A 25539-nucleotide genomic window follows, 5' to 3' on the forward strand; every position below is an offset into this window, starting at 1 on the left:
GACTTTGTACTATCTTATCCTGTGTCACCAAGTACTCCACCACCTCATCCTTAACAATTGACTCCGACATCTTCCCAACCACTGGTCTATAAACCAGGCTAACTGGATTTATGATCCAATGCCCTCCTGACTCAAAGACAATTACCTAATTGTATCCAATTGGTTATGGTCATTTCCCAGAATTTGTGAGGATTTGCAATATAATTTTCAAAAATAAGACTGAACTTATTCCAAACATCATAAAAATAGACCCAGGCACTGAATGCTAACAAATATAGGAGTTATGCTTTTCAGATACCGATATCTATCAAAATCACTTAACCTCGGAACACTCTAATAGAGGCAATCTTTACTGAGGCTCTTGAAGTGGAGTGTGATTATGTCATGCAACATGCACAAAATGCTGGTGGAATGCAGCAGGCTAGGCAGCATCTATAGGAAGAAGTACAGTTGATGTTTCGGGCCGAGACCCTTCGTCAGTAAATTAGCCAGTAAATTGGGTACAGCTGGATTCAATCTCTAGAAATTTCCACAGCTGGTGACTAACAATGACATAATCACACAAACACGAGGAAATCTGCAGAAGCTGGAAATTCAAGCAATACACACAAAATGCTGGTGGAACGCAGCAGGCCAGCAGTATCTATAGGAAGAAGTACAGTCGACGTTTTCAGGACTAACTGAACGAAAAGATAGTAAGAGATTTGAAAGTGGGAGGGGGAGGGGAAAATCCAAAATGATAGGAGAAGACAGGAGGGGGAGGAGCTGGAAAGTTGATTGGCAAAAGGGATACACAGCTGGAGAAGGGAAAGGATCAATGGACGAGAGGCCTAGGGAGAAAGAAAGGGGGAGGGGAGCACCAGAGGGAGATGGAGAACAGGGAAGGAGTGATTGTGAGACCTGGTGTCTCAGGGCTCGGTGTGTCTGAACCTGCACTACCATCCCCCCCCCCCCCCCCCCACCTCTGGCACACCTTGTCTGCCATATGTCCCAAACTCCTCCTGCAGTGATCCACCCTCGCCATTTCCAACATCCTTTGCTCTTGCCAGATTTGCAGACTTGCTCTCCACTCCATGTTGACCAATGCAGTACTGTGCAAACATCTTAGGCACCATCGCTATTTATATTTGCCTAAGACTTTTGCATAGTACTGTGTATATACAGTCAAGTACAGATTTAAGGAATTTGTTATTGGCTGCTTAAAAGTTAAAATTTGGCAATATAGTAAGTAGGTGTCTCTGATTAAATTGGCAAAGAGTACTTTTTGTAAGATGTGAATGGTGATTTTGCTGCACTCTCATCTATATGTTTCTTGGCCACTTTGAAACATCCAAGTGAAAGCCTGACTACCACCTTCATTACTGACAAGAGAAAATCTGCAGATGCTGGAAATCTGAGCAACACACACAAAATGCGGGAGGAACTCAGCAGGCCAGGCAGCATCTATGGAAAAAAGTACAGTCTACAGTTCAGGCCGAATCCTGCAGAAGGCCTTCTGCCTGAAATGTTGACTGTACTCTTTTCCATAGATGTTGCCTGGCCTGCTGAATTCCCTCCAGCATTTTGTATTCCTTCATTACTGATGTTAGTTGAAGCTCAGGGCAGGACTGAACAAGACAAAATGCATTTATTTTCATATAAGGTGTGATTTCAATAAAACAAAACAGGTTAACGTAAATGAATTCAATTAAATGTTCACTTTGAGCACGGTTGATAACTACATTGCACTTTACAAAAATTTGCATCCATTTTGAAAACTATATGTTTTTATTCTGACTATCAGCTCAAAATTATTTTAATAATGCTGAACACAAAATCTACCAATATCAAAAGGCAAGTGTGTTAAGACAATAAAATTAGGTTTTAAAAATATTTGCTGATACCTTTGAAAGTAGTAACTCAATAAAGTCTAACTAATAAGCATCCTAAAGATTTTTTTGCAACAGCAAAAAACTCACTGCTGTGAATAAGAAATTTTAACTGACTTTTGAAAGTTTTCTTGTAAGATGGCAGTTTAGAAATACTCCCTTAATAAGCTAAAAAAATCATTCAAAACATAAAAAAAAACATTCAAAACATATCTTGCCAGCAAAAGAATGATCTCAATCAATCCATGCTCTCTTGAAAGCCTGCATTTGGGCACAATTAGTGGAAACACCCTTTATGATCAATTCCCTCTGGAAATGTGGCCAGCTTTGTAGACGGGACCAGGTTTCAACACAATGTTTTTAAAAAAGAGCTTGAAAGATTGCGGAAACTCCAATTGTATTGAATACAATTCATGCTTTAAGTTGCACAACTTTTTGCTTATATCAAGGAAATTGCACTGGAAAGACCAATGCAATCAAGATGAAACTCATAGGCAGTAAATTTTATCTCTAGAGACACTAGAATTAAAACCCTTCAGAGCAAGTAAAGCACATCATTAATAATAGCACCATATCTTTTCTCACATCAATATAACTGGAGAAGAAGGTGGAATAGGGTGGGTAAAGAGTGCGACAGAAAGCGAATGAATGCAATAGAGATAGAGAGCAGTGAGTAGGAAGGCAGAAATAAGTAGAAACTTACAGATAGAAATGAAGAAAAATAAAATGAGTTTAAAGGGAAGGTTAGATTCTGAAGAAATGCATGAGAAGCAGATAGAGAAAGAAGACTGTACTTTTAATAATACCAGTGAGATGTTATAAATATACAAAAATAGCTTATGGCTATATTTTGCTTTAGCTTTTTCTCCCTAAGCGTAATAGCTTCCAGCTCTTCATGGCCACCTACAGAGCATCCTTGCAGTGTGCTGCACAATTTTGCATATCCAGTCTGCTTAGCTTTCTCAGCTCATTTGGAGCATTCATACCAAATCGTTTTACAAATACTACTGAGGTCCTTTCTAACTCTACTCAGTAATTGTGCGTGAGGAGTGACGGGAGAAAGCAAAATAGATTCAGCGCAAAATGTTTGCTAACACTTACCAACTGGAAAAGATTTTCCCAGTAGTCTTGAGTCATAAGTCGAAAAAGTGCCAGAAATGCCCAACTAAAGGTATCATAACTGGTGTAGCCATAGTTAGGGTTTCTCCCAGCCTTAATGCACATATAACCATCAGGACATCTCCTGGAAAAGCCAGCAAATAATTAATTAGGGAAAATTCAACACCAGAAAGTGATGGCATGATACCTATCATGCAGCACTCTCAGCAAACAAATAATGTTCTCGAGAGATCTTAAAGAATTTCACTATCACTGCTTTTATGCTGGCAAAAGCAGCAGCCAATTTTCCATTGGCACGGCCTAGCAAATAACAATGAAATAACGAAGCAGGTAATCTGCTTCAGTGGAGAATGTTGGTCACAACACTGAGAAAATGTTCTTGCACATTTTTATGTAGTTCCCCTGTGCCTTTTTCACTCATTTGAATAGACAAGCAGTGGCTTTAGGTTAATGTCTCACCAAAATATTAAATCTCTGATAGTCCATACTACCTTCAATGAGAAACTGAAATTCTCTGATTGATTATGGTACTTCATATTCAATATAATATATTCATCAGTCTTTTTTAAAGCTTTGTCACAACAGAAAGCTTGGATGAAGTTGTCTCATTAATATCAAATGGAAGTATTGAATATCAACCCAAGAAGAGAAATGATTAAGAAATGAATAAATATGCAGACTATTTTCTAAACGGGGAGAAAATCCAGAAATCTGAGATGCAAAGGCACTTGGGAATCCTTGTGCAGGACACCCAAAAGGTTAACTTGTAGGTTGAGTTGGAGGTGAGGAAGGCAAATGCAATGTTAGCATTCATTTCAAGAGGTCTAAAATACAGGAGCAGGGATGTGATGCTGAGGCTTTGTAAGGCACTGGTGAGGCCTCACCTTGAGTATTGTGAACAGTTCTGGGCTCCTCATCTTAGAAAAGATGTGCTGGCATTGGAGAGGGTTCAGAGGAGGTTCACATGGATGATTCCAGGAATGTAAGGGTTATACGAGGAATGTTTGATGGCTTTGGGTCTGTACTCACTAGAATTTAGAAGGATGGTGGGGGGGGGGGGGCTGAAATCTCATTGAAACCTTTTGAATGTTGAAAGGCCTAGACAGAGTGGATATGCAAAGGATGTTTCCCATGGTGGGGGAGTTTAGGACAAGAGGGCACTGCCTCAGGATAGAGGGCTGTCCATTTAAAACATAGATGTGGAGAAATTTATTTAGCTAGAGGTGGTGAATTTGTGGAATTTGTTACCACAGGAAGCTGTGAGGCCTGGTTTTTGGGTGTAGTTAAGGCAGAGCTTGATAGGTTCTTGACTGGACATGACATCAAAGGTTATAAGGAGAAGGTCGAGGAGTGGTGCTGACATTCAGGACTCGCTCTACTCTAAATGAGAGGATTGTGGACTCAGATTTCAGGAGTGGGAACTGAATACACAACCTTCCAAACCAGACACCAGAGGGCCTGCACTCAGCTCTGGCTGACAATATGTTAAGCAGCGCGTTAAAAGTAGCCAACAGAGGAAAATAAAACATATTAATTCCTCTTAAGTTAAAAGAACAATCTCTGTATACATATGCACTCAATCAGAGATTTATCACTAAGAACAGGTGTTTCTGTCACATTTCCTGCCCATCAACTGTTGATTCACTTTCCTGCTGCTCAGTATTGAAATAATCATGCAGTGATAGACCCAGCCCAAAGGTTTCTGCAGCTTTCCAATGTGATTGTTATATCAGGAATTGAAAATAAGAGGAGGTAACCTACCCAGCATCTGAGCCATTCCCACACAGCAGAGCATCAGCAGCATCTTCAAGATAGTAGTGATTTTCTTGGGGTTCAAAAAAAAACAAAAATATTTTTAGCATTCTTAGGTTGCCCATGCACAAAGACAAATGCAAACTCTTGCGCTTGTGACATTAAGGTCTTTAGAGTCTTCTCTACTTGTCATTGGTATTTCCTCCTTTCTGCAGCTTACTTTGATTGGAATCGATAATAAATTGTCTTTCTTATCTGCAGTTACAGTAGGATGTTAAAGAGTAATTTAGAAAATATGTGATTATCCTTTGTATCTCACTGAGTTATTGAATAGGAGAGTCTTAGACAATTTAGGACGCAAGACAAGATCATTCAACCCACATTATCCGTGACCGCATGGGTTTCCTCCGAGTCATCTGGTTTCCTCCCATGTTCCAAAGATGAACAGCATGGTTAGGGTTATTAAATTGTGGGCATGCTATGTTGGCGCTGGATGCTTGGAGACACTTGTGGGCTGCCCCCAGCACATCCTCAGATTGTGTTGGGCATTGAAGCAAACAACGCATTTTTCGATGTACATGTAACAAATAAAGCTAATCTTTGTCCACACCAATTGGAAAAAGGAGCTTCACAACTAAAGTCACACTTCATGTACTGTTCAAATGGAATGAGGACGTACATATACAGTATTCTCATACAGATTCTTACCATCATCAGAGTGAAATAATTTTTACTCATCACCTATTGGATTAAAGTTATATTCTTTTCAAAAGTAAAGCAGGATCAATGGCTACAGCTTTGCTTCTGCAATACCTGACAACTATTGGCTTACAATAGTTGGCGGAAGAATGCTAGGATAGAAAATGTGGAAGTAAGAAGTTAAGCGCATTATCAATAAAGAAACAATGCATCTTATCCAAATCTGTAGAACTTGGTCTGTTCAAGATAATGGGCGATTCCACAACCATTCAACAGCATTGTGATCAAGATACTTTGAGGGGTTCAGTTAGTTGACTGGCTGGGAGAAGAGCAACACTAATTCTGACACAAAAATGCTTAAAAAGACTAGAAGTCAGAATAAAATACCTGTTTAGTATCACTATAGTGGATATTATAACAGGGATTCAACAAAATGGGCAGAGCTTTGAAAGAGGAAAGTTCTGCATTTGTGATGGTATCAATGTGAAACAGTGGTGGAAAACTCCATCATATTTATCCATTTAACAGACTAATATGGACAAGAAGCATTTATGGTTACTGAAGAGCAGACAGTGGCTGATGAATATCAATCACAATGCAGAATATTGTCAGCCCACCTTTTCAATCTTCTTCAACAGAATGCTGTACCTCACTTTCAACAAGCATCCTTTTGGATTTAAGTACAATTCACAGCACTAAAGGGTATTTGTTCAATCACTGGTGCCCATACTCCAGAACAAAGGTTAAATAATCTCAGTAGGTAAGCTGCAATAAGAAGATCTTCTGCAGGTTTTGGGGTTGCGCTCCAAGTCATTGCCAACTTAATTACTTAAGCAATAGGAGAAGATTGGTCTTCACAATATTTGTGAAAGGTCTTCTAATTGTCTGCTTCCACTGTACAAGACCATTCTCCAAAAATAAAGGTTCACAGTAAAAAAAATGAAAAATGTGGATCACTTTCCATATTTCAAGAGCCACCATTATGCCAGCACAGACTTAGGTTGACTGAAGAATAGGGTGTTTGAAAATTAGGAGTTTTAACCTGATACAAAGCTCACAGACTACAGGGAAGTAGTGATACCTGACTCTAGGCACTGGAAAGGTAGCACCAACAGTGTCTCTGCAAAATCTTTCAAATTCACTGGAAGGATAATCAAATCAATATCAGTCTCCTCTACCAGGCCACCATGAGGCCCAAATTCAGCTCTGCTGGAAGGCCACACTGGTCACTAGACCAGCATCAAACCTGTGATATGGACAATCTTTTTCAAACTCTGTGATTACCACCCGGAATCAAGGATGTTCTGAAACTCTTCTTTTAAAAAAGTCAACATCTACATAGACTCTAGGAATCCCTGGCCCATGACTGCTCAGGATGGCAATGAGAAACTTAATTCCATTCTGTCAAATTGTGCACTGCAACTTGCCTATTGCCTATCACTACAGCAGGTCTACGAAAGATGCAATCTCACTGGCTCTCTACTTGGCCTTGGATCACCTGGACAATAGCAATATCTACATCAGGCTGCTGTTTATTGACTACAGCTCAGTGTTCAACACAATCATACGCTGAATTCTAATCAACAAGCTCCAAAACCTGGGCTTCTGTACCTCCCTCTGCAACTGGATTCCTCACTGGAAGATCACAGTTAGTGCCGATCAGAAATAACATCTCCTCCTCACTGACAATCAACACTGGCGCACCTCAAGGATGGATGCTTAGCCCACTGCTCCACTCTTTCTACACCCATGATTGTGTGGGTAGGCACAGCTCAAACACCATTTATAAATTTGTCAATGACTTAACTATTGTTGGCAGAATTTCAGATGGTGATGAGGAAGCATACAGAAGCGAGATAAATCAGCAGGTTGAATGGTGCCATGGCAACAACCTTATATTCAATGTCAGTAAGACCAAGGAATTGATTGTGGACTTCATGAAGAGGAAGTCAAGGAAACACACAACAGTCCTCATCGAGGAATCAGAAGTGGGAAATGTGAGCTGTCTCAAGTTCCTGTGCACAACATGTTGATGCAATTAGAAAGAAGGTACAATAGCAGCTATATCTCATTAGGAGTTTGAGGGAAATTGTATATCACCAAAGACACTCACAAATTTCTACAGATGTACGGTGAAGAGCATTCTAACTGGTGGCATCACCGTCTGGTATGGAGGAGCCACTGCACAGGATCAGAAAAAGCTGCAGAAAGTTATAAACTCAGCCAGTTCCATCATGGGCACAAGCCTCCCCAGCATTGAGGACACCTTCAAAATGCAATGCCTCAAAAAGTTAGCATCCACCATTAGGGACCCCCATCATCCAGGACATGCTCTCTTCTCATTGCTGCCATCAAGGAGGAGATACAGGAGCCTGAAGACACACTTAATGTTTTAGGAACAGCTTCTTGCCCTCTGCCATCAGATTTCTGAATGAACAATGAACCCATGACAACTACCTCAGTACTTTTCCTCTCATTTTACACTACTTATTTAATTTAATTTCCATTTTTATATATACTTTTTATTGTAACTTTATGGTTTTTATTATTATGTATTGCAATGTACTGCTGCCGCAAAACAACAGATTTCATGACATATACCAATGATATTAATTCTGATTCTGATTCAGATAGCCAGAAGAAAGAGTGTATCATCTCTAAAATCTCAGACCCCTCCATTTTGTCTTGTTCCAACTGCCCCATCTATTGAAGGATCTATGATACCCACATTGGCCTCATCAGTCACTTCAAAATCAGAATGGAAGCGTCATCCTTGACCCCAAGGAACTGCGTTAGGAAGAAAATACTTAATCAGAAGTCATTTAAGTTACACAGACTGTACCTTCATTATTAACGTAGTCATGCCAGTTAAATCCACCAGTGATGTTACCAACCAAATTGTCCATTCCGGACCCATCTTCGATGAAGGTATTATTGTAAAACAGTTCTGCTGGTGGAGGCCATATCACACATTTGTGCTTCAAATTTCCCATAAAAAGCTGGAGACCAATAAGTGCAAATACACTTAAGCAAAAAACGGTCAGAATCATCACATCGGATAATTTCTTTACCGACTGGATCAGAGCTCCAACAATAGTTTTCAATCCTATCAAACAGAAAAAAACATGCTGTTATAATGAATCCTTGTCCTATGATAGGAGTATGTTTTATGCCATGAATGTATTTCTTACTAATTACAAAGTACAGCAGCAATGAATTTGCCTTTCCATTTAAAATTCAGCACAAATTGGGATTTAATTAGATAGTTATTTTAAAAATTAAAGTTTTAACATTGTCATCACAACTTTAAGGAGTTCCTCTGCTAGTTGCTTTCTGATTACATCCTAAATGATCATCATATCTCCTTTTACTGAGACATTGTTAATTGACAGAAACTACTGAAGCTTGATGGTCTACCAGCACACGGAGATGTCCGTGGGAGAATGCTGCCGACTGGCGCATTCTCAGCTGCAGGAGTACGTGCTGAGGGACGCACTCAAACTTGGTGCAGCCACCGCAAGGGCCCGGTGGGGAAGGACCACAGTCTAGGGTTCTTCTCCCGCAGGAGTGGGGGGTGGGGTGTATACCCCTCAACAAGGGAATGTAAATATGGAATAACAGAGTGCCACGTGGGTGGCGAAAAGTGTGAAAATGTAAAGACTGTAATGGAAACAGTTGTAAAGGATTGAGAGTCATTGAATTTAATTTAATTTTTGAATAAAGTATATTTTGTTTAAAAAAACTACGTATAACTCAATGCCTTATAAAGAAACACCCACTGTGGTAAATAGTCTATACACTGTAGCTCAATAAAGTGGACTATGAATTTTGATAATGAAAGTTATTATTATCAATGCAATCAAAGACTTGCACTGTTTTAGAAGCCTGCCTGTCATTTCTGAGAGAGGGATTCGAATCTGTCTCCTTGCTCTTAACATTCCATGGATCCTACATTTGGACTTATTCTACTTCCTGTAGATTTAAAAGAAGATTAAAACAAAAGTCCTAATTGTGCATTAGGTGGCAGTCCCACAAAGAGAGATCATTAGATGGCTGGAGTGGATATAGAATTACTAACACAAAATCCTCTTCTGAGTCGTGGAATATTGTTAGGGCAGTGTAGTGGGAACTTTACTGTGCACCTGTCAAGGCATTACTTTTAAAGGGATTCTGACAGTGGAAGCTGAAATGAAAAGAATTCCATTCCACAGGATTAACATCCCTCTCTCATGCCAGCTCAGATAAACCCTGTGTAATTGCCTTTATTCATAACCTGGCAGTTGATATTTGTATTTACAAATTCTTGAAGTCTCTCACGGGTATTTTCATACTTTCTAACATTTCTCTGAAAAGGAGAGGATGTTAAATGGGTGCCCCTATTTTGAGACTGTGCTGTCTAGTTCTGACCTGTTCATGAGCAAAAATACCCTCTCAGCATCTACCCCAAGCTAGTCTAAGAACCTTGCAGTTTGATAAGATTGCCTCATTCTTTAGAAATGATGCATTTTTGTCTGAGTATCTATATTCTAGTTGAACATATATTTAGCAGCCATGCTAGTTGAAGTGAATCATTTATTTACATAATCTAACCAGCAGCGTAATAAACACACACATTTATTTTCCCAGCACCTACCTGGAATAACTGTAATGGTTTTCAATGCCCGCAGAACACGAAATGTTCTTAAAGCAGAGACATTACCCAAATCCACAAACTCAGTAACGTATCTAATCAATGAAAACAGCAGAAAGAGCAACAAACTTTTATTAAATGCTGTTGATTCAGACACTACAATATTATTGATAGATAGCTGTATTATCATTGACAGAGAATTGTGGGAAGGGACAGAATTTCTCCAAAGGAGCACTTCATTAATATGCAAAGTTAAATTAAAATGTCTTAATAAAGTAAGACTTATATTTAAAAGGTGTGAAAGGAATGGAATTGCAGAATAGGTGCATTAGATCATTGATGAAGTTTATTTTCCCACTATTTTAACCCAATTACTTAGAGTAATTGATAGAGTACTCACTGATTAAGACATCAAACAGAGGAACGGTTTGTGAATGAGGAAAGACTGATGTACGGTTCTTATAGCTATACACCTGCATCCTCAACACAGTCCATCTGATAAAAGCAAGTACAGAGTCAAGATTCTACAAATGGCAAATAAATAGGTTTTCTATTTTTAGGTGATCTTGATTGAGGGACAAATATCCATCACAACTTTGGAAGAATTCTTTAATCTCCTTCCACAAGATTCCAAGATGCTAAGATGGTGCCGGTGATTCACAACGACGTGTTGCAGGCTGCGTACTAAGCTTCGAAATATTCGTCTTCTGAACTACTCTCACTGCAATCTGCAGCCTGTAATTTCCATTAAAGCAACGTACTGTCTTAATGAACTAGTGATTTCACGATCTTCTGAAGGGCTCAGTGGACTTAACTCCAAAGCACACAGGTTCAGCACTTTTAAGTGGATGAAGATCGCTGGGAGGAGGGGAGTACTCCAAGCCAAGCTGAAATGCCAAGCAATGATAGTTCCTCTACCCAGCATTGTGTTAGCAAATGTACAGTTGCTGGAGAACAAGACTGAGGACATAAAGGGAAGATTGCTGTATTGAAGGGAAATGAGGAAATGCTGCATTCTGTGTTTCATGGAGACATGGCTCACTTTGAACCTGAGGGCTTCTTGATACACCGGATGGACTGAACTGGTGATTCAGAGAAGGCACAAACTCCCACAGAAACCAATGACCTTGTGATTTCAGTCTCTGAGACCAAGGTGAGAGCATCCTTCAAGAGGATGAATCCACAGAAAGCATCCAGCCCAGATGGGATACCTGGAGTACCCAAGACCTGTGCTGATAACTGGCTGGAGTGCTCATTGAGATCTTTAATGTCTCACTTTGATTGCATGTGGTACCTACCTGCTTCAAGCAGGCTTCAATTATACCAGTGCCTAAGAAGAATGTGCTTCAATGACTATTGTTCAGTAGCACTTACATGCACTGTGATGAAGTGCTTTGAGAGGTTAGTGATAATACATATCAGCTCCTGCCTGTAAGCAATTTGGATCCATTCCATTTTGCCTACCAGCACAACAAGTCAACAGCAGATGTCATTCATTGTTTCTACGCTTAACCCTGGAACATCTGGACAGCAAAGATGCATACATCGGATGCTCTTTACTGACTATAGCTTGATAAAGAGCATCCGTCATCCCCTCAAAACTAATCAATATGCTTCAATACCTCCGCCTCAATACCTCCTTGTGCAATTGGATCTATGATTTCCTCACTTGCAGACCACATTCAGTTCAGATTGGCGATTGGCAACAACGTCTCCTCCACAATCTCCCTCAGTACAAGTACACCACAAGGCTGTGTGCTTATCCCCCTCCTCTACTCACCTTACACTTATGACCGAGGCTAAGCACAGTTCCAACACCATATTTAAGTTTGCTGATGACACCACTGGCATTGGCCGAATCTAAGGTGGTGGTGAATCAGCATATAGGTTTGTTTGTTATGTGCCATATTATGTGATATGGGTGATCTTTCCATGACCATGATTGTCTTTGGCAAATTTCTCTACAGAAGTGATTTGTTATTGCCTTCTTCTGGGCAGTGTCTTTACAAGACGGGTGACTCCAGCCATTATCAATACTCTTCAGAGATTGTCTGCCTGGCATCAGTGGTCACATTACCAGTACTTGTGATATGCACCAGCTGCAAATACGACCATCCAGCACCTGCTCCCATGGCTTCGCGTGACCCTGACTGGGGGGAGCCAAGCAGGTTCTACACCTTGACTGAGAGTGACTTGCAGGCTAGCGGAGGGAAGGAGAGCCTTACATGTCCTTTGCAGAGACACATCTCCACCCCGCCGCCCACAGCATATAGGAGGGAGACTGAAAAGCCGGCTGAGTGGTGCCATGACAACAACCTCTCACTCAATGTCAGCAAGACCAAGAAGCTGATTATTGAGATCAGGAGGAGAAATCCGAAGGATCAGAGGTGGAGGGAGTCAGCAACTTTAAATTGCTCAGCGTCACCATTTCAGAAGATCTGAGCTGGGCCCAGCATGTAAGTGCAATTATGAAGGAACAGCAGTGTCTCTACTTGCTTTGGAGTTTGCAAAGATTCACCATGACATCGAAAACTTTGACAAACTTCTATAGATGCGATTAGCCCAATCACTTGGAATACATATCACATATCACAGGAAAGCGGCCAGTGAGTGAGTGGGCCAGTGAAGGAGCGGAGATTTGAGGCTTTGACTCGAGAGGTTTCGACGAGAAGAGGCTGAGGACAAGCTTCACTCCAAGTGAGGTAAGGCCGGGTAAGTTCCTTTCAAAGGAGAAAGTTTCAAAAGTTGAGGCAAGTATTGGGTAGGTCATGGCAGCTGAGATCGGCCCCGTGGTTTGTTCATCCTGCAGCATGTGGGAAATCAGGGATACTTCCAGTGTCCCTGACGACTACGTGTGCAGGAAGTGTGTCCAGCTGCAGCTTCTGGCAGACCGCATTGAGCGTCTGGAGCTGCGATTGGATTCATACTGGAGCATCCGCGATGCTGAGAAAGTCGTGAATAGCACGTTCAGTGAGTTGGCCACACCGCAGGTAAAGGCTACACAGGCAGAAAGGGAAGGGGTGGCCACTAGACAGCGTAGCAGTAGGCAGGTAGTGCAGGAGTCCCCTGAGGTCATCTCCCTCCTAAACAGATATACTGTTTTGGATACTGTTGGGGGAGATGTCTCATCAGGGGAAGGCAGCAGCAGCCGAGTTCATCGCACCATGGGTGGCTCTGCGGCACAGGAGGGAAGGAAAAGGAGTGGGAGAGCTATAGTGATAGGGGATTTGATAGTAAGGGGAATAGATAGGTGTTTCTGCGGCCACAAACGAGACTCCAGGATGGTATGTTGCCTCCCTGGTGCAAGGGTCAAGGATGTCTCTGAGCGGCTGCAGGACATTCTGGAATGGGAGGGTGAACAGCCAGTGGTCGTGGTGCACATAGGTACCAACGATATAGGTAAAAAACGGGATGAGGTCCTACAAGGTGAATTTAGGGAGTTAGGAGATAAACTAAAAAGTAGGACCACAAAGGTAATAATCTCTGGATTACTACCAGTGCCACGTGCTAGTTAGAGTAGAAATAGGAGGATATTTCAGATGAATACGTGGCTTGAAAAATGGTGCAAGGGGGAGGGATTCAAATTTCTGGGGCATTGGAACCAGTTCTGGGGGAGGTGGGACCGGTATAAACAGGACGGTCTGCACCTGGGCTGGACTGGAACCAATGTCCTAGGGGGAGCGTTTGCTACTGCTGTTCAGGAGGCTTTAAACTAATGTGGCAGGGGGATGAGAACAAGTGTAGAGAGACAGAGGGGTGTAAAATGAGGGTAGAAGCTAAAAGTAGTAAGGTGAAAAGTAAAAGTGGCGGGCAGGCAAATCCAGGGCAAAAAGCAAAAAGAGCCACTTTTCAGCATAATTGTATAAGGGCTAAGAGTGTTGTAAAAACAAGCCGGAAGGCTTTGTGTGTCAATGCGAGGACCATTCGTAACAAGGTGGATGAATTGAATGTGCAGATAGCTATTAATGAATATAATATAGTTGGGATCACAGAGACATGGCTCCAGGGTGACCAAGGATGGGAGCTCAACATCCAGGGATATTCAATATTCAGGAGGGATAGACAGGAAAGAAAAGGAGGTGGGGTAGCATTGCTGGTTAGAGAGGAGATTAACGCAATAGAAAGGAAGGACATTAGCCTGGAGGATGTGGAATCGATATGGGTAGAGCTGCATAACACTAAGGGGCAGAAAACGCTGGTGGGAGTTGTGTACAGGCCACCTAACAGTAGTAGTGAGGTTGGGAATGGCATTAAACAGGAAATTAGAAATGCGTGCAATAAAGGAACAATAGTTATAATGGGTGACTTCAATCTACATATAGATTGGGTGAACCAAATTGGTAAGGGTGCTGAGGAAGAGGATTTCTTGGAATGTATGCGGGATGGTTTTCTGAACCAACATGTCGAGGAACCAACTAGAGAGCAGGCCATTCTAGATTGGGTATTGAGCAATGAGGAAGGGTTAGTTAGCAATCTTGTCGTGCGAGGCCCCTTGGGTAAGAGTGACCATAATATGGTGGAATTCTCCATTAAGATGGAGAGTGACATAGTTAATTCAGAAACAAAGGTTCTGAACTTAAAGAAGGGTAACTTTGAAGGTATGAGACGTGAATTAGCTAAGATAGACTGGCAAATGATACTTAAAGGGTTGACGGTGGATATGCAATGGCAAGCATTTAAAGATCGCATGGATGAACTACAACAATTGTTCATCCCAGTTTGGCAAAAGAATAAACCAGGGAAGGTAGTGCACCCGTGGCTGACAAGGGAAATTAGGGATAGTATCAAGTCCAAAGAAGAAACATATAAATTAGCAAAAAAAAAGCAGCATACCTGAGGACTAAGAGAAATTCAGAGACCAGCAGAGGAGGACAAAGGGCTTAATTAGGAAAGGGGAAAAAGATTATGAGAGAAAGCTGGCAGGGAACATAAAAACTGACTGTAAAAGCTTTTATAGATACGTGAAAAGAAAAAGATTGGTCAAGACTAATGTAGGTCCTTTACAGTCAGAAACAGGTGAATTGATCATAGGGAACAAAGACATGGCAGACCAATTGAATAACTACTTTGGTTCTGTCTTCACTAAGGAGGACAGGGAGGTTCTACTGCAGTTGTACAAGGCCTTGGTGAGACCACACCTAGAATATTGTGTGCAGTTTTGGTCCCCTAATCTTAGGAAAGACATTCTTGCCATAGAGGGAGTACAGAGAAGGTTCACCAGATTGATTCCTGGGATGGCAGGACTTTCATATGAAGAAAGACTGGATCGACTAGGCTTATACTCACTGGAATTTAGAAGATTGAGGGGGGATCTTATTGAAACTTATAAAATTCTAAAGGGATTGGACAGGCTAGATGCAGGAAGATTGTTTCCGATGTTGGGGAAGTCCAAAACGAGGGGTCACAGGTTAAGGATAAAGGGGAAGCCTTTTAGGACTGAGATGAGGAAAAACTTTTTCACACAGAGAGTGGTGAATCTGTGGAATTCTCTGCCACAGGAAACAGTTGAGGCCGGTTCATTGGCTATATTTAAGAGGACGTTAGATATGGCCCTTGTGGCTAAAGGGATCGGGGGTATGGAGGGAAAGCAGGTACAGGGTTCTGAGTTGGATGATCAGCCATGATCATACTGAATGGCGGTGCAGGCTCAAAGGGCCGAATGGCCTACTCCTGCACCTACTTTCTATGTTTCTATGCTCAAAGATGCTGTATATCACAGTCAGATCACTAAAATCACTACTTCCAGAACAAAACAAGAGAGGAGAAGACACAAAAAAATCTTCTTTCCTAATGGTAAGAAATTAAAATCAACTTTTAAACATAAGATTTATGTGTGGCCTAACATGGAACTTGAGCTCAGAACAAGCCCTTTGACCTAACTTCATGACACGTGAGATCTTCCTTCAATCCAAATGCACCCAGGATTTAATAGTATATATTATATTCTTTCCTTTCATACGTGCTTATCTAACTTCTGCTCAAATGCAATCTGCCAATAACCCCAAAGCAATCTGTTCATATTCATCATCATCATCATGTGCCATGATGTATGGCATAGGTGATCATGGTCTTGACTATGATTGTTCTTGGCAATTTTTTCTGCAGAAGTTGTTTGGAATTTCTTTGTACTGGGCAGTGCCTTTACAAGATAGCTGACCCCAGCCATTATCAATACTTTTGAGAAACTGTCTGCCTGGTATCAGTGGTCGCATAAGCAGGACTTTTGGTAAGCACTAGCTGCTCATACGACCATCCACCACCTGCTCCCATGGCTTCACATGACCCTAATCACCCACAGAAGGTGGTGAATCTGTGAAAGTCAATGCCATAGGCAGCCATGGGGGCCACTCATTGGGTGTATTTAAGGTAGCAGTTGATAGGTGCTTGAATAATCAGGGTATGAAAGGTTATGGGGAGAAGGCAATGGCACCTACTGGCGACTCCTTTGCTTGCATCTTCAGAAACAGCTCTATTCCCATCTTTAATATCTTTATTTTTCCCTTCCAGGGTTCTTTTGAAGACCCTGACCTGGAGTTACACACTGGCTACAGTTCTTTGTGGGAATGGGACCCGTTCTCAAGGTTTCACAATTGGCCTAAGAGCTCTGCTCGCCTTTGGAGGACCAAGATTTTGTGGCTCTGAAGACGACAGGATTGGAGGTCGGTGTCCGAGCAGAAGAATGGTGTGTCGTGGGAAATGGAAGATCTAAGGCTGTGTGCCCAGAGACCAGAGACACCTCTTTCTCCCTTATTAGAAAGAGAGCGAGTGAGACTGTGGTTTGTCGTATACCAGGTGAAAACAAATTCTTTGGGGTAACTGCAAGTCTGTGTCTTTGCTTTTGCTTTGCTCACACTTGAGTGCTCGGTGGAGGGTACTGATGCTTTTTTTGCCAGTGGGGGGGGTGGATTGTTGCTTGCTGCCACTTATGTACAAGGGGGGGGAGCTGGGGGGGTACTTTGGAGTTCTAACATTTAACTGCTGTCCATTCTTTGGGGGCACTTCTCTGTTTTTGTGGATGGTTGTGAAGAAAAAGCATTTCAGGATGTATATTGTATACATTTCTCTGACATTAAATGTACCTATTGAACCTTTGAATGGGGTTGAGAGGGATAATACATCAGCCATGATGGAATGGCAGATCAGACCCGATAGGTCGAATGGCCTAATTCTGCCCCTACGCCTTATGGCCTTATGGTCTAAGACAATGAGGGGTGACTTCATTGAAACCTATCAAATAGTGAAAGGCCTTGATAGAATGGATGTGGAGAGGATGTTCCCTATGGTGGGACACAGCCTCAGAATAGAGAGGAATCCTTTTAGAACAGAAATGAGGAGGAATTTCTTTAGCCAGAGAGTGGTGAATGTATGGAATTCACTGCCACAGGCAGCTGTGGAGGCCAAGTCTTTATGTATATTTAAGGCAGAGGTTGAATGATTTTTGATTGATCAGTGCATGAAGGGATATGGAGAGAAGGCAGTAGATTGGGGCTGAGAGAAAAATTGGATCAGCCATGATGAAATGGTGGAGCAGACTCGATGGGCCAAATGGCCCAATTCTGCTCCTATATCTTATGGTCTTAAAAATGCTTAGAAAGGGAGAAGAATTGAACTTGGAGACAAAATCTAAATGAAGGGTGATGAGTCCAGGACTAAAAGTGTTATATTTAAATGCATGCAGTAGATGAAATAAGGTAGAAAATCCTGTAGCACAGTTAGAAACTGGCAGGTACGATGTTGTAGGCGTCACAGAGTTATGGTTGAAAGAAGTTATGAGCTTAAGATCCAAGGTAACATCATTTCGAAAGGGCAGGCAGGTGGGTAGAGGTGTAGGGTGGCTTTGTTGGGAAAAATTAAAATAAAGTCCTTCAAAAGAAGTGACATAGAATTAAAAGATGTAGAATCCTTGTAGGTAGAGTTAAGAAACTGCACGGGAATTATATACAGGCCTCCAAGCAGTAGCCAGGATATGGTATACAAATTACAATAGGAGATCGAAAATGCATGTCAAAAGGGCAATGTTATAATAGTCTTGGGGGAATTCAATATGCAGGCAGATTGGGAAAATCAGTTTGGTGCCTGATCCCAAGAGAATGAATTAGTCAAATGTATACAAGATGACTTTTTAGAGGAGCTTGTGGTCAAGCCCACTAAGGGAAAGGCAATTCTGGATTTGGTGTTTGTGTAATGAACTAGATTTGATTAAGTAGCTTATGGTGAAGGAACCCTTAGGAAACAGTGATCATAATATGATAAAATTCACCCTGCAATTTGAGAGGGTGAAGATAAATTCAGATGTATCAGTATTACAGTGAGGTAAAGGGAATTACAGAGGTGTGAGAGAGGAGCTGGCCAAAGTTGATTGGAAGGGGTACTAGCAGGGATGACAGCAGAACAATAAAGGGTGGAGTTTCTGGAAGTAATTCAGAAGATGCAGGATAGATACATCCCAAAGAATAAGATGTATTATAAAGGGAAAATGAGACAACCTTGGTGGACAAGGAAAATCAATGACAACATAAAAGCAAGAGAGGGCATACTATATAGCCAAAATTAATGAGAAGGTGGAGGATTGAAAAGACTTTAAAAACCGACAGAAAACAACTAAAAAGCCATAAAGAGAGAAAAGATGAAATATGAAAGTAAGCTAGCCAATAGTATAAAAGAGGATATGAAGAAGGTTTTCAGATATATAAAGAGCAAAAGATAGGCAAGAAAGTAGGTATCGGACAATTGGAAAATGACGTGGGAGAGGTAGTAATGGGGTACAAGGAAATGGTGGATGAACTGAGTAAGTACTTTGTATCAGTTTTCACTGTGGAAGACAATAGCAGTACATCAGAAGTTTGAGAGTGTTGGGGGGCAGAAGTGAGTTAAGTTACCATTACTAGAGAGAAGGTTCTTGGGAAGCTGAAATGTCTGAAGTTTGATAAGTCACCTGGACCAGATGGTCTACACCACAGGGCTCTGAAAGAGATGGCTGAAGAAATTGTGGAGGCACTAGTCATGATCTTTCAAGAATCACTAGATTCTCGGATAGTTCCGGAAGACTGGAAAATTGCAAATGTCACTCCACTCTTTAAGAAGGGATGGATGCAAAAGGCAGGATTATAGGCTGCTTTGCCTGACTGCAGTGATTGGCAAGATGTTAGAGTCCATTCGCAAAGATGAGGTTTTCGGGTACATAGAGGCACAAGATAAATAGGGTAAAGTCAGCATGGTTTCCTTAAGGGGAAATTTGCCTGGCAAATCTGTTGGAATTCTTTGTAGGAAAACAACAGGCAGGATAGTCAAAGGAGAATCAGTGGATGTTGTTTATTTGGATTTTGGGGTTGAATTTTATGTCAAGCAACATACATAAGACAAGGATGAAACTTGTAGTCTTACACAACCTTTCTTGACCTCAGATAATCCCAAAACATTTCACAACTATTGAATATCATTGAGTGCAGTTGCTTGCTGTGTCATTGTATACACACAGTCAACTCCCATACACTGTGATCAGGGACAAGTGCACAATTCGCTGTATGATAAATAATAGCCAGGACATCAAGGGAACTTTTTTGCTCTGCTTCAATAACATTGAGACCCTTATGTTTACCTGAAAAGGAAGCAGACTCATAATCAGAAGGTCCACGGAAATACTGTGCAACACCCACTTTGTTCCCAGATTTCTGTAATATTCTGTTTTACATTTTAATATTTGTTAAATTCCATGTGCTGGTTTGGGCAGTGGTGGATGACATCTGGATTCCTGATATATGGGGCAAATGCCCAGTTCAGGAGAGGAAGTCTATCATGCTCTTAGAACTTTCATTATTACTCAATTCCCGGAGGCAGAAGTAGAAAGTTAATATAGCCACAAATGCTGGAAGGTTTCCATTAACTTGAATATTAAAAATATTCATTGCTTGGCTCCAGTATTTTGTGACATGACCATAGCATTTTTAATAAATTTTGCTGGCCTGGACATTTTGTTGTGGTTTCCATAAAACAGTTGTTGCTTTGCAAATGAATCCACTATAAGTTGTTTTAATATGGTAAGAACGTAGTCAGGAAACTTGCCTGCTAGCAATGGGCATCAGAGAAGCACTGGCATTCTGCCCACAATTGTAGATGTACATTAAAGGGGCTCACACATATATACCACTGATGATATAAAAAGAAAATGTTCCATTGAATCTCCATTGTTCTTAAAGAGAGGCACATACCCATCATGGTTGTATACACAAGGGACATTAAATCAGCATTTCAAACCCAGTAACTAGCAGGTCAGATGGCAGTTATGGAGAATATGTACGCAAGGTAGAGCAGGAGTTCAGTAGTTTAGCTGGGTGATAATTGTTTATGAGTATATGGATAGAACTGACTTTACAGATAATTTGCTGATTATTGTTTAATAGTTGCATGTCACTTTTTTGCAGGATTTGAGAGTGGAGGTGGTCAAGTCACGTCACTTTTTATTGTCATTTCGACCATAACTGCTGGTACAGTACACAGTAGAAATGAGACAACGTTTGAAATGGTACATGAAAAAATACAAAAATACAAAAACTACACTGAACTACGTAAAAACAACACCAAAACTACACTAGGCTACAGACCTACTCAGGACTGCATAAAGTGCACAAAACAGTGCAGGCATTACAATAAATAATAAACAAGACAATGGTGAGGAACAGTTATGATATATTTTATTTTGGTGAAGTGGACAGAGGTGATGGTTAAAAAAGCAGGAGAGAGAAAAGTCCTTGCAATGTACCAATGAAGAAGAAATGAGAGAGAAGAAGCAAAACTGCAAAACACAACAAGCTGTTGAGAAGGAGCAAAAATTCCATGACCCTTGCTTCATGCTGGAGGTTTGCACCAGAAAACGGTTCACTAAATCTTAAGGTAAGTGCTATCAAGGAGGTTCAGTGGCACCTCCTTCAAATGCCAAACGATATATGACAATTTGAGGACTTCAAAGTGGATGAGTTCATATATTCCCATTGTAACACAGCTGTCCATCTGACCTCAAGTACACTGATGTATAAAAGTTTATGGAGTTAAGATAAGGATGGAGAAACATTCCCAAATTCACTTATATAGGTATATCTCCAAAGGGATGTATCCTTTCCTTGCCTTAACCTCTATAAATTTTTTAGGTTGAACAATAGGAAAACACAAATAGAAGTAATTGTTTCATGCTAGTGCCAGTTCCAATAGATATGCTGGCAATAAGGAGCTCCACTAGCCATGACAGTGATCTGGCAGATAGTGCACAAAATATTTTGTCTAGCATGTTTCACAATGTGAATGAATCTTTGCAACTTTTACCTTTAGGAATTTTGTGGTAATTGTAGTACTTACGCCATTGTGATGACACTAAAATCCAGCCAGTTCCAGGGATCTCGGAGAAATGTGAAGGATTCAATTACAAATCCTCGGGCAAATATCTTTATCATTGATTCAAAAGTGTAGATCCCAGTGAAGGTATATCTGCCAAAAATAATTGAGACAGTTAAGTAGAAATATCCACTTTGCTACTTCATTGAGTTAAAAGAGTCTTAGAGTCATAGAACACTACAGCATAGAAAGAGGCCCTTCAGCCCATCTGGTTCATGCCAAACTATTATTCTGCCTAGTTCCATTGCCCGTCACCTGGACAACAGCCCCCCATACCCATCTTATCCATGTACTTATGCCAACTACTTTGAAATGTTGCAATCGAACCTGTGTACACCAGTTCCTCTGGCAGCTCATTTCACACACGCACTGCCCTCTGAGTAAAGGAGTTCCCCTCAAGCGCTCAGACCAAAGGTTTGAGATGTGTCTATTTTAACGCAAGGAATGTTGTGAACAAAGCAGATGAGCTTAGAGTGTGGATCAGTACTTGGAGATATGATGTGGAGGCCATTATAGAGACTTGGATGGTTCAGGGACAGGATTGATTACTTCAAGTGCCGGGTTTTAGATGTTTCAGAAAGGACAGGGAGGAAGGCAAAAGAGGTGGGGGCGTGGCACTGTTGATCAGAGATAGCGTCACAGCTGCAGAAAAGGTGGACGTCATGGAGGGATTCTCTACGGAGCCTCTGTGGGTGGAGGTTAGGAACAGGAAGAGGTCAATAACTTTACTGGGTGTTTTTTATAGGCCGGCCAATAGTAACAAGGATATCAAGGAGCAGATAGGGAAACAGATCCTGGAAAGGTGTAATAATAACAGAGTTGTCATGATGGGAGATTTTAATTTCCCAAATATCAATTGGCATTTCCCTAGAGCATGGTGTTTAGATGGGGTGGAGTTTGTTAGGTGTGTTCAGGAAGGTTTCTTGACACAATATGTAGATAAGCCTATAAGAGGAGAGGCTGTACTTGATCTGGTATTGGGAAATGAACTTGGTCAGGTGTCAGAACTCTCAGTGGAGAGCATTTTGGAGATAGTGATCATAATTCTATCGCCTTTACAATAGCATTGGAGAGAGATAGGAACAAACAAGTTAGAAAAGCATTTAATAGGAGTAAGGGGAATTATGAGGCTATCAGGCAGGAAATTGGAGGCTTAAATTGGAAACAGATGTTCTCAGGGAAAAGTACGGAAGAAATGTGGCAAATATTCAGGGGATATTTGCGTGGAGTTCTGAATAGGTACGTTCCAAAGAGACAGGGAAGTTATGGTAGGGTACAGGAACCGTGATGTACAAAGGCTGTAATAAATCTAGTCAAGAAGAAAAGAAAAGCTTACAAAAGTTTCAGAGAGCTAGGTAATGTTAGAGATCTAGAAGATTATAAGGTTAACAGGAAGGAGCTTAAGAACGAAATTAGGAGAGCCAGAAGGGGTCATGAGAAGGCCTTGGCGGGCAGGATTAAGGAAAACCCCAAGGCATTCTACAAGTATATGAAGAGCAAGAGGATAGGATGTGAAAGAATAGGACCTATCAAGTGTAACAGTGGGAAAGTGTGTATGGAACTGGAGAAAAGAGCAGAGGTACTTAATGAATACTTTACTTCAGTATTCACTATGGAAAAGGATCTTGATGATTGTAGTGCTGACTTGCAGCAGACTGAGAAGCTTGAGCATGTAGATATTAAGAAAGAGGATGTGCTGGAGCTTTTGGAAAGCATCAAGTTGGATAAGTCACCAGGACCGGATGAGATGTACCCCAAGCTACTGTGGGAGGCAAGGGATGAGATTGCTGAGCCTCTGGCGATGATCTTTGCATCATCAATGGGGACGGGAGAGGTTCCCAAGGATTGGAGGGTTGCAGATGTTGTTCCTTTATTCAAGAAAGGGAGTGGAGATAGCCCACGAAATTATAGACCAGTGAGTCTTACTTCAGTGGTTGGTAAGCTGATGAAAAAGATCCTGAGAGGCAGGATTTATGAACATTTGAAGAGGCATAATATGATTAGGTATAATCAGCATGGCTTTGTCAAAGGCAGATCATGCCTTATGAGCCTGATTGAATTTTTTGAGAATGTGACTAAACACATTGATGAAGGTAGAACAGTAGATGTAGTGTATATGGATTTCAGCAAGACATTTGATAAGATACCCCATGCAAGGCTTATTGAGAAAGTAAGAAGGCATGGGATCCAAGGGGACATTTCTTTGTGGATCCAGGACTGGCTTGCCCACAGAAGGCAAAAAGTGGTTGTAGATGGGTCATATTCTGCATGGAGATCGGTCACCAGTGGAGTGCCTCAGGGATCTGTTCTGGGACCCTTACTCATTGTGATTTTTATAAATGACCTGGATGAGGAAGTGGAAGGATGGGTTAGTAAGTTTGCTGATGACACAAAGGTTGGAAGTGTTGTGGATAGAGTGGAGGGCTGTCAGAGGTTACAGTGGGACATTGATAGGTGCAAAACTGGGCTGAGAAGTGGCAGATGGAGTTCAACCCAGATAAGTGTGAAGTGGTTTATTTTGGTAGGTCAAATATGATGGCAGAATATAGTATTAATAGATAGATAGATAGATAGATACTTTATTCATCCCCATGGGGAAATTCAACTTTTTTCCAATGTCCCATACACTTGTTGTAGCAAAACTAATTACATACAATACTTAACTCAGTAAAAAAATGTGATATGCATCTAAATCACCATCTCAAAAAGCATTAATAATAGCTTTAAAAAGTTCTTAAGTCCTGGCGGTAGAATTGTAAAGCCTAATGGCATTGGGGAGTATTGACCTCTTCATCCTGTCTGAGGAGCATTGCATCGATAGTAACCTGTCGCTTAAACTGCTTCTCTGTCTCAGGATGGTGCTATGTAGAGGATGTTCAGAGTTATCCATAATTGACCGTAGCCTACTCAGCGCCCTTCGCTCAGCTACCGATGTTAAACTCTCCAGTACTTTGCCCACGACAGAGCCCGCCTTACTTACCAGCTTATTAAGACGTGAGGCGTCCCTCTTCTTAATGCTTCCTCCCCAACACGCCACCACAAAGAAGAGGGCGCTCTCCACAACTGACCTATAGAACATCTTCAGCATCTCACTACAGACATTGAATGACGCCAACCTTCTTAGGAAGTACATTCGACTCTGTGCCTTCCTGCACAAGGCATCTGTGTTGGCAGTCCAGTCTAGCTTCTCGTCTAACTGTACTCCCAGATACTTGTAGGTCTTAACCTGCTCCACACATTCTCCATTAATGATCACTGGCTCCATATGAGGCCTAGATCTCCTAAAGTCCACTACCATCTCCTTGGTCTTGGTGATATTGAGACGCAGGTAGTTTGAGTTGCACCATATCACAAAGTCCTGTATCAGTTTCCTATACTCCTCCTCCTGTCCATTCCTGACACACCCCACTATGGCCGTGTCATCAGCGAACTTCTGCACATGGCAGGACTCTGAGTTATATTGGAAGTCTGATGTGTACAGGGTGAACAGGACCGGAGAGAGTACAGTTCCCTGCAGCGCCCCTGTGCTGTTGACCACCGTGTCAGACCTACAGTCTCCCAACCGCACATACTGAGGTCTATCTGTCAAGTAGTCCACTATGGTAAGACTCTTGGCAGTGTGGAGGATCAGAGGGATCTTGGGGTCCGAGTCCATAGGACGCTTAAAGCAGCTGTGCAGGTTGACTCTGTGGTTAAGAAGGTGTACGGTGTATTGGCCTTCATCAATCATGGAATTGAGGTTAGGAGCCGAGAGGTAATATTGCAGCTATATAGGGCCCTGGTCAGACCCCACTTGGAGTATTGTGCACAATTCTGGTCGCCTCACTACAGGAAGGATGTGGAAGCCATAGAAAGGGTGCAGAGGAGATTTACAAGGATGTTGCCTGGATTGGAGAGCATGCCTTATGAGAATAGGTTGAGTGAACTTGGCCTTTTCTCCTTGGAGCGACAGTGGATGAGATGTGACCTGATAGATGTGTATAAAATGATGAGAGGTATTGATTGTGTGGATAGACAGAGGCTTTTCCCCAGGGCTGAAATGGTTGCCACAAGTGGACATGGGTTTAAGGTGCTGGGGAATAGGTA

General features: G+C 41.6%; 1 protein-coding gene across 1 annotated transcript in view; it reads right to left on the reverse strand.

The window, feature by feature from the left end:
- LOC140741032 (sodium channel protein type 4 subunit alpha-like) overlaps positions 1 to 25539 on the reverse strand; it is a 217281-nt gene that overhangs the window by 101810 nt on the left and 89932 nt on the right. The window contains exons 5-9 of the mRNA XM_073070669.1: positions 21418 to 21546; positions 10072 to 10163; positions 8281 to 8544; positions 4749 to 4812; positions 2970 to 3111 (exon numbers count right to left, since the gene is read on the reverse strand). Of these exons, the coding sequence (XP_072926770.1) occupies positions 2970 to 3111; positions 4749 to 4812; positions 8281 to 8544; positions 10072 to 10163; positions 21418 to 21546 (691 nt within the window). The remainder of the gene's footprint in view (positions 1 to 2969; positions 3112 to 4748; positions 4813 to 8280; positions 8545 to 10071; positions 10164 to 21417; positions 21547 to 25539) is intronic.

Source organism: Hemitrygon akajei, chromosome 18 (genome assembly GCF_048418815.1).
Source record: "Hemitrygon akajei chromosome 18, sHemAka1.3, whole genome shotgun sequence".
In the NCBI taxonomy this organism is placed as follows: domain Eukaryota; kingdom Metazoa; phylum Chordata; class Chondrichthyes; order Myliobatiformes; family Dasyatidae; genus Hemitrygon; species Hemitrygon akajei.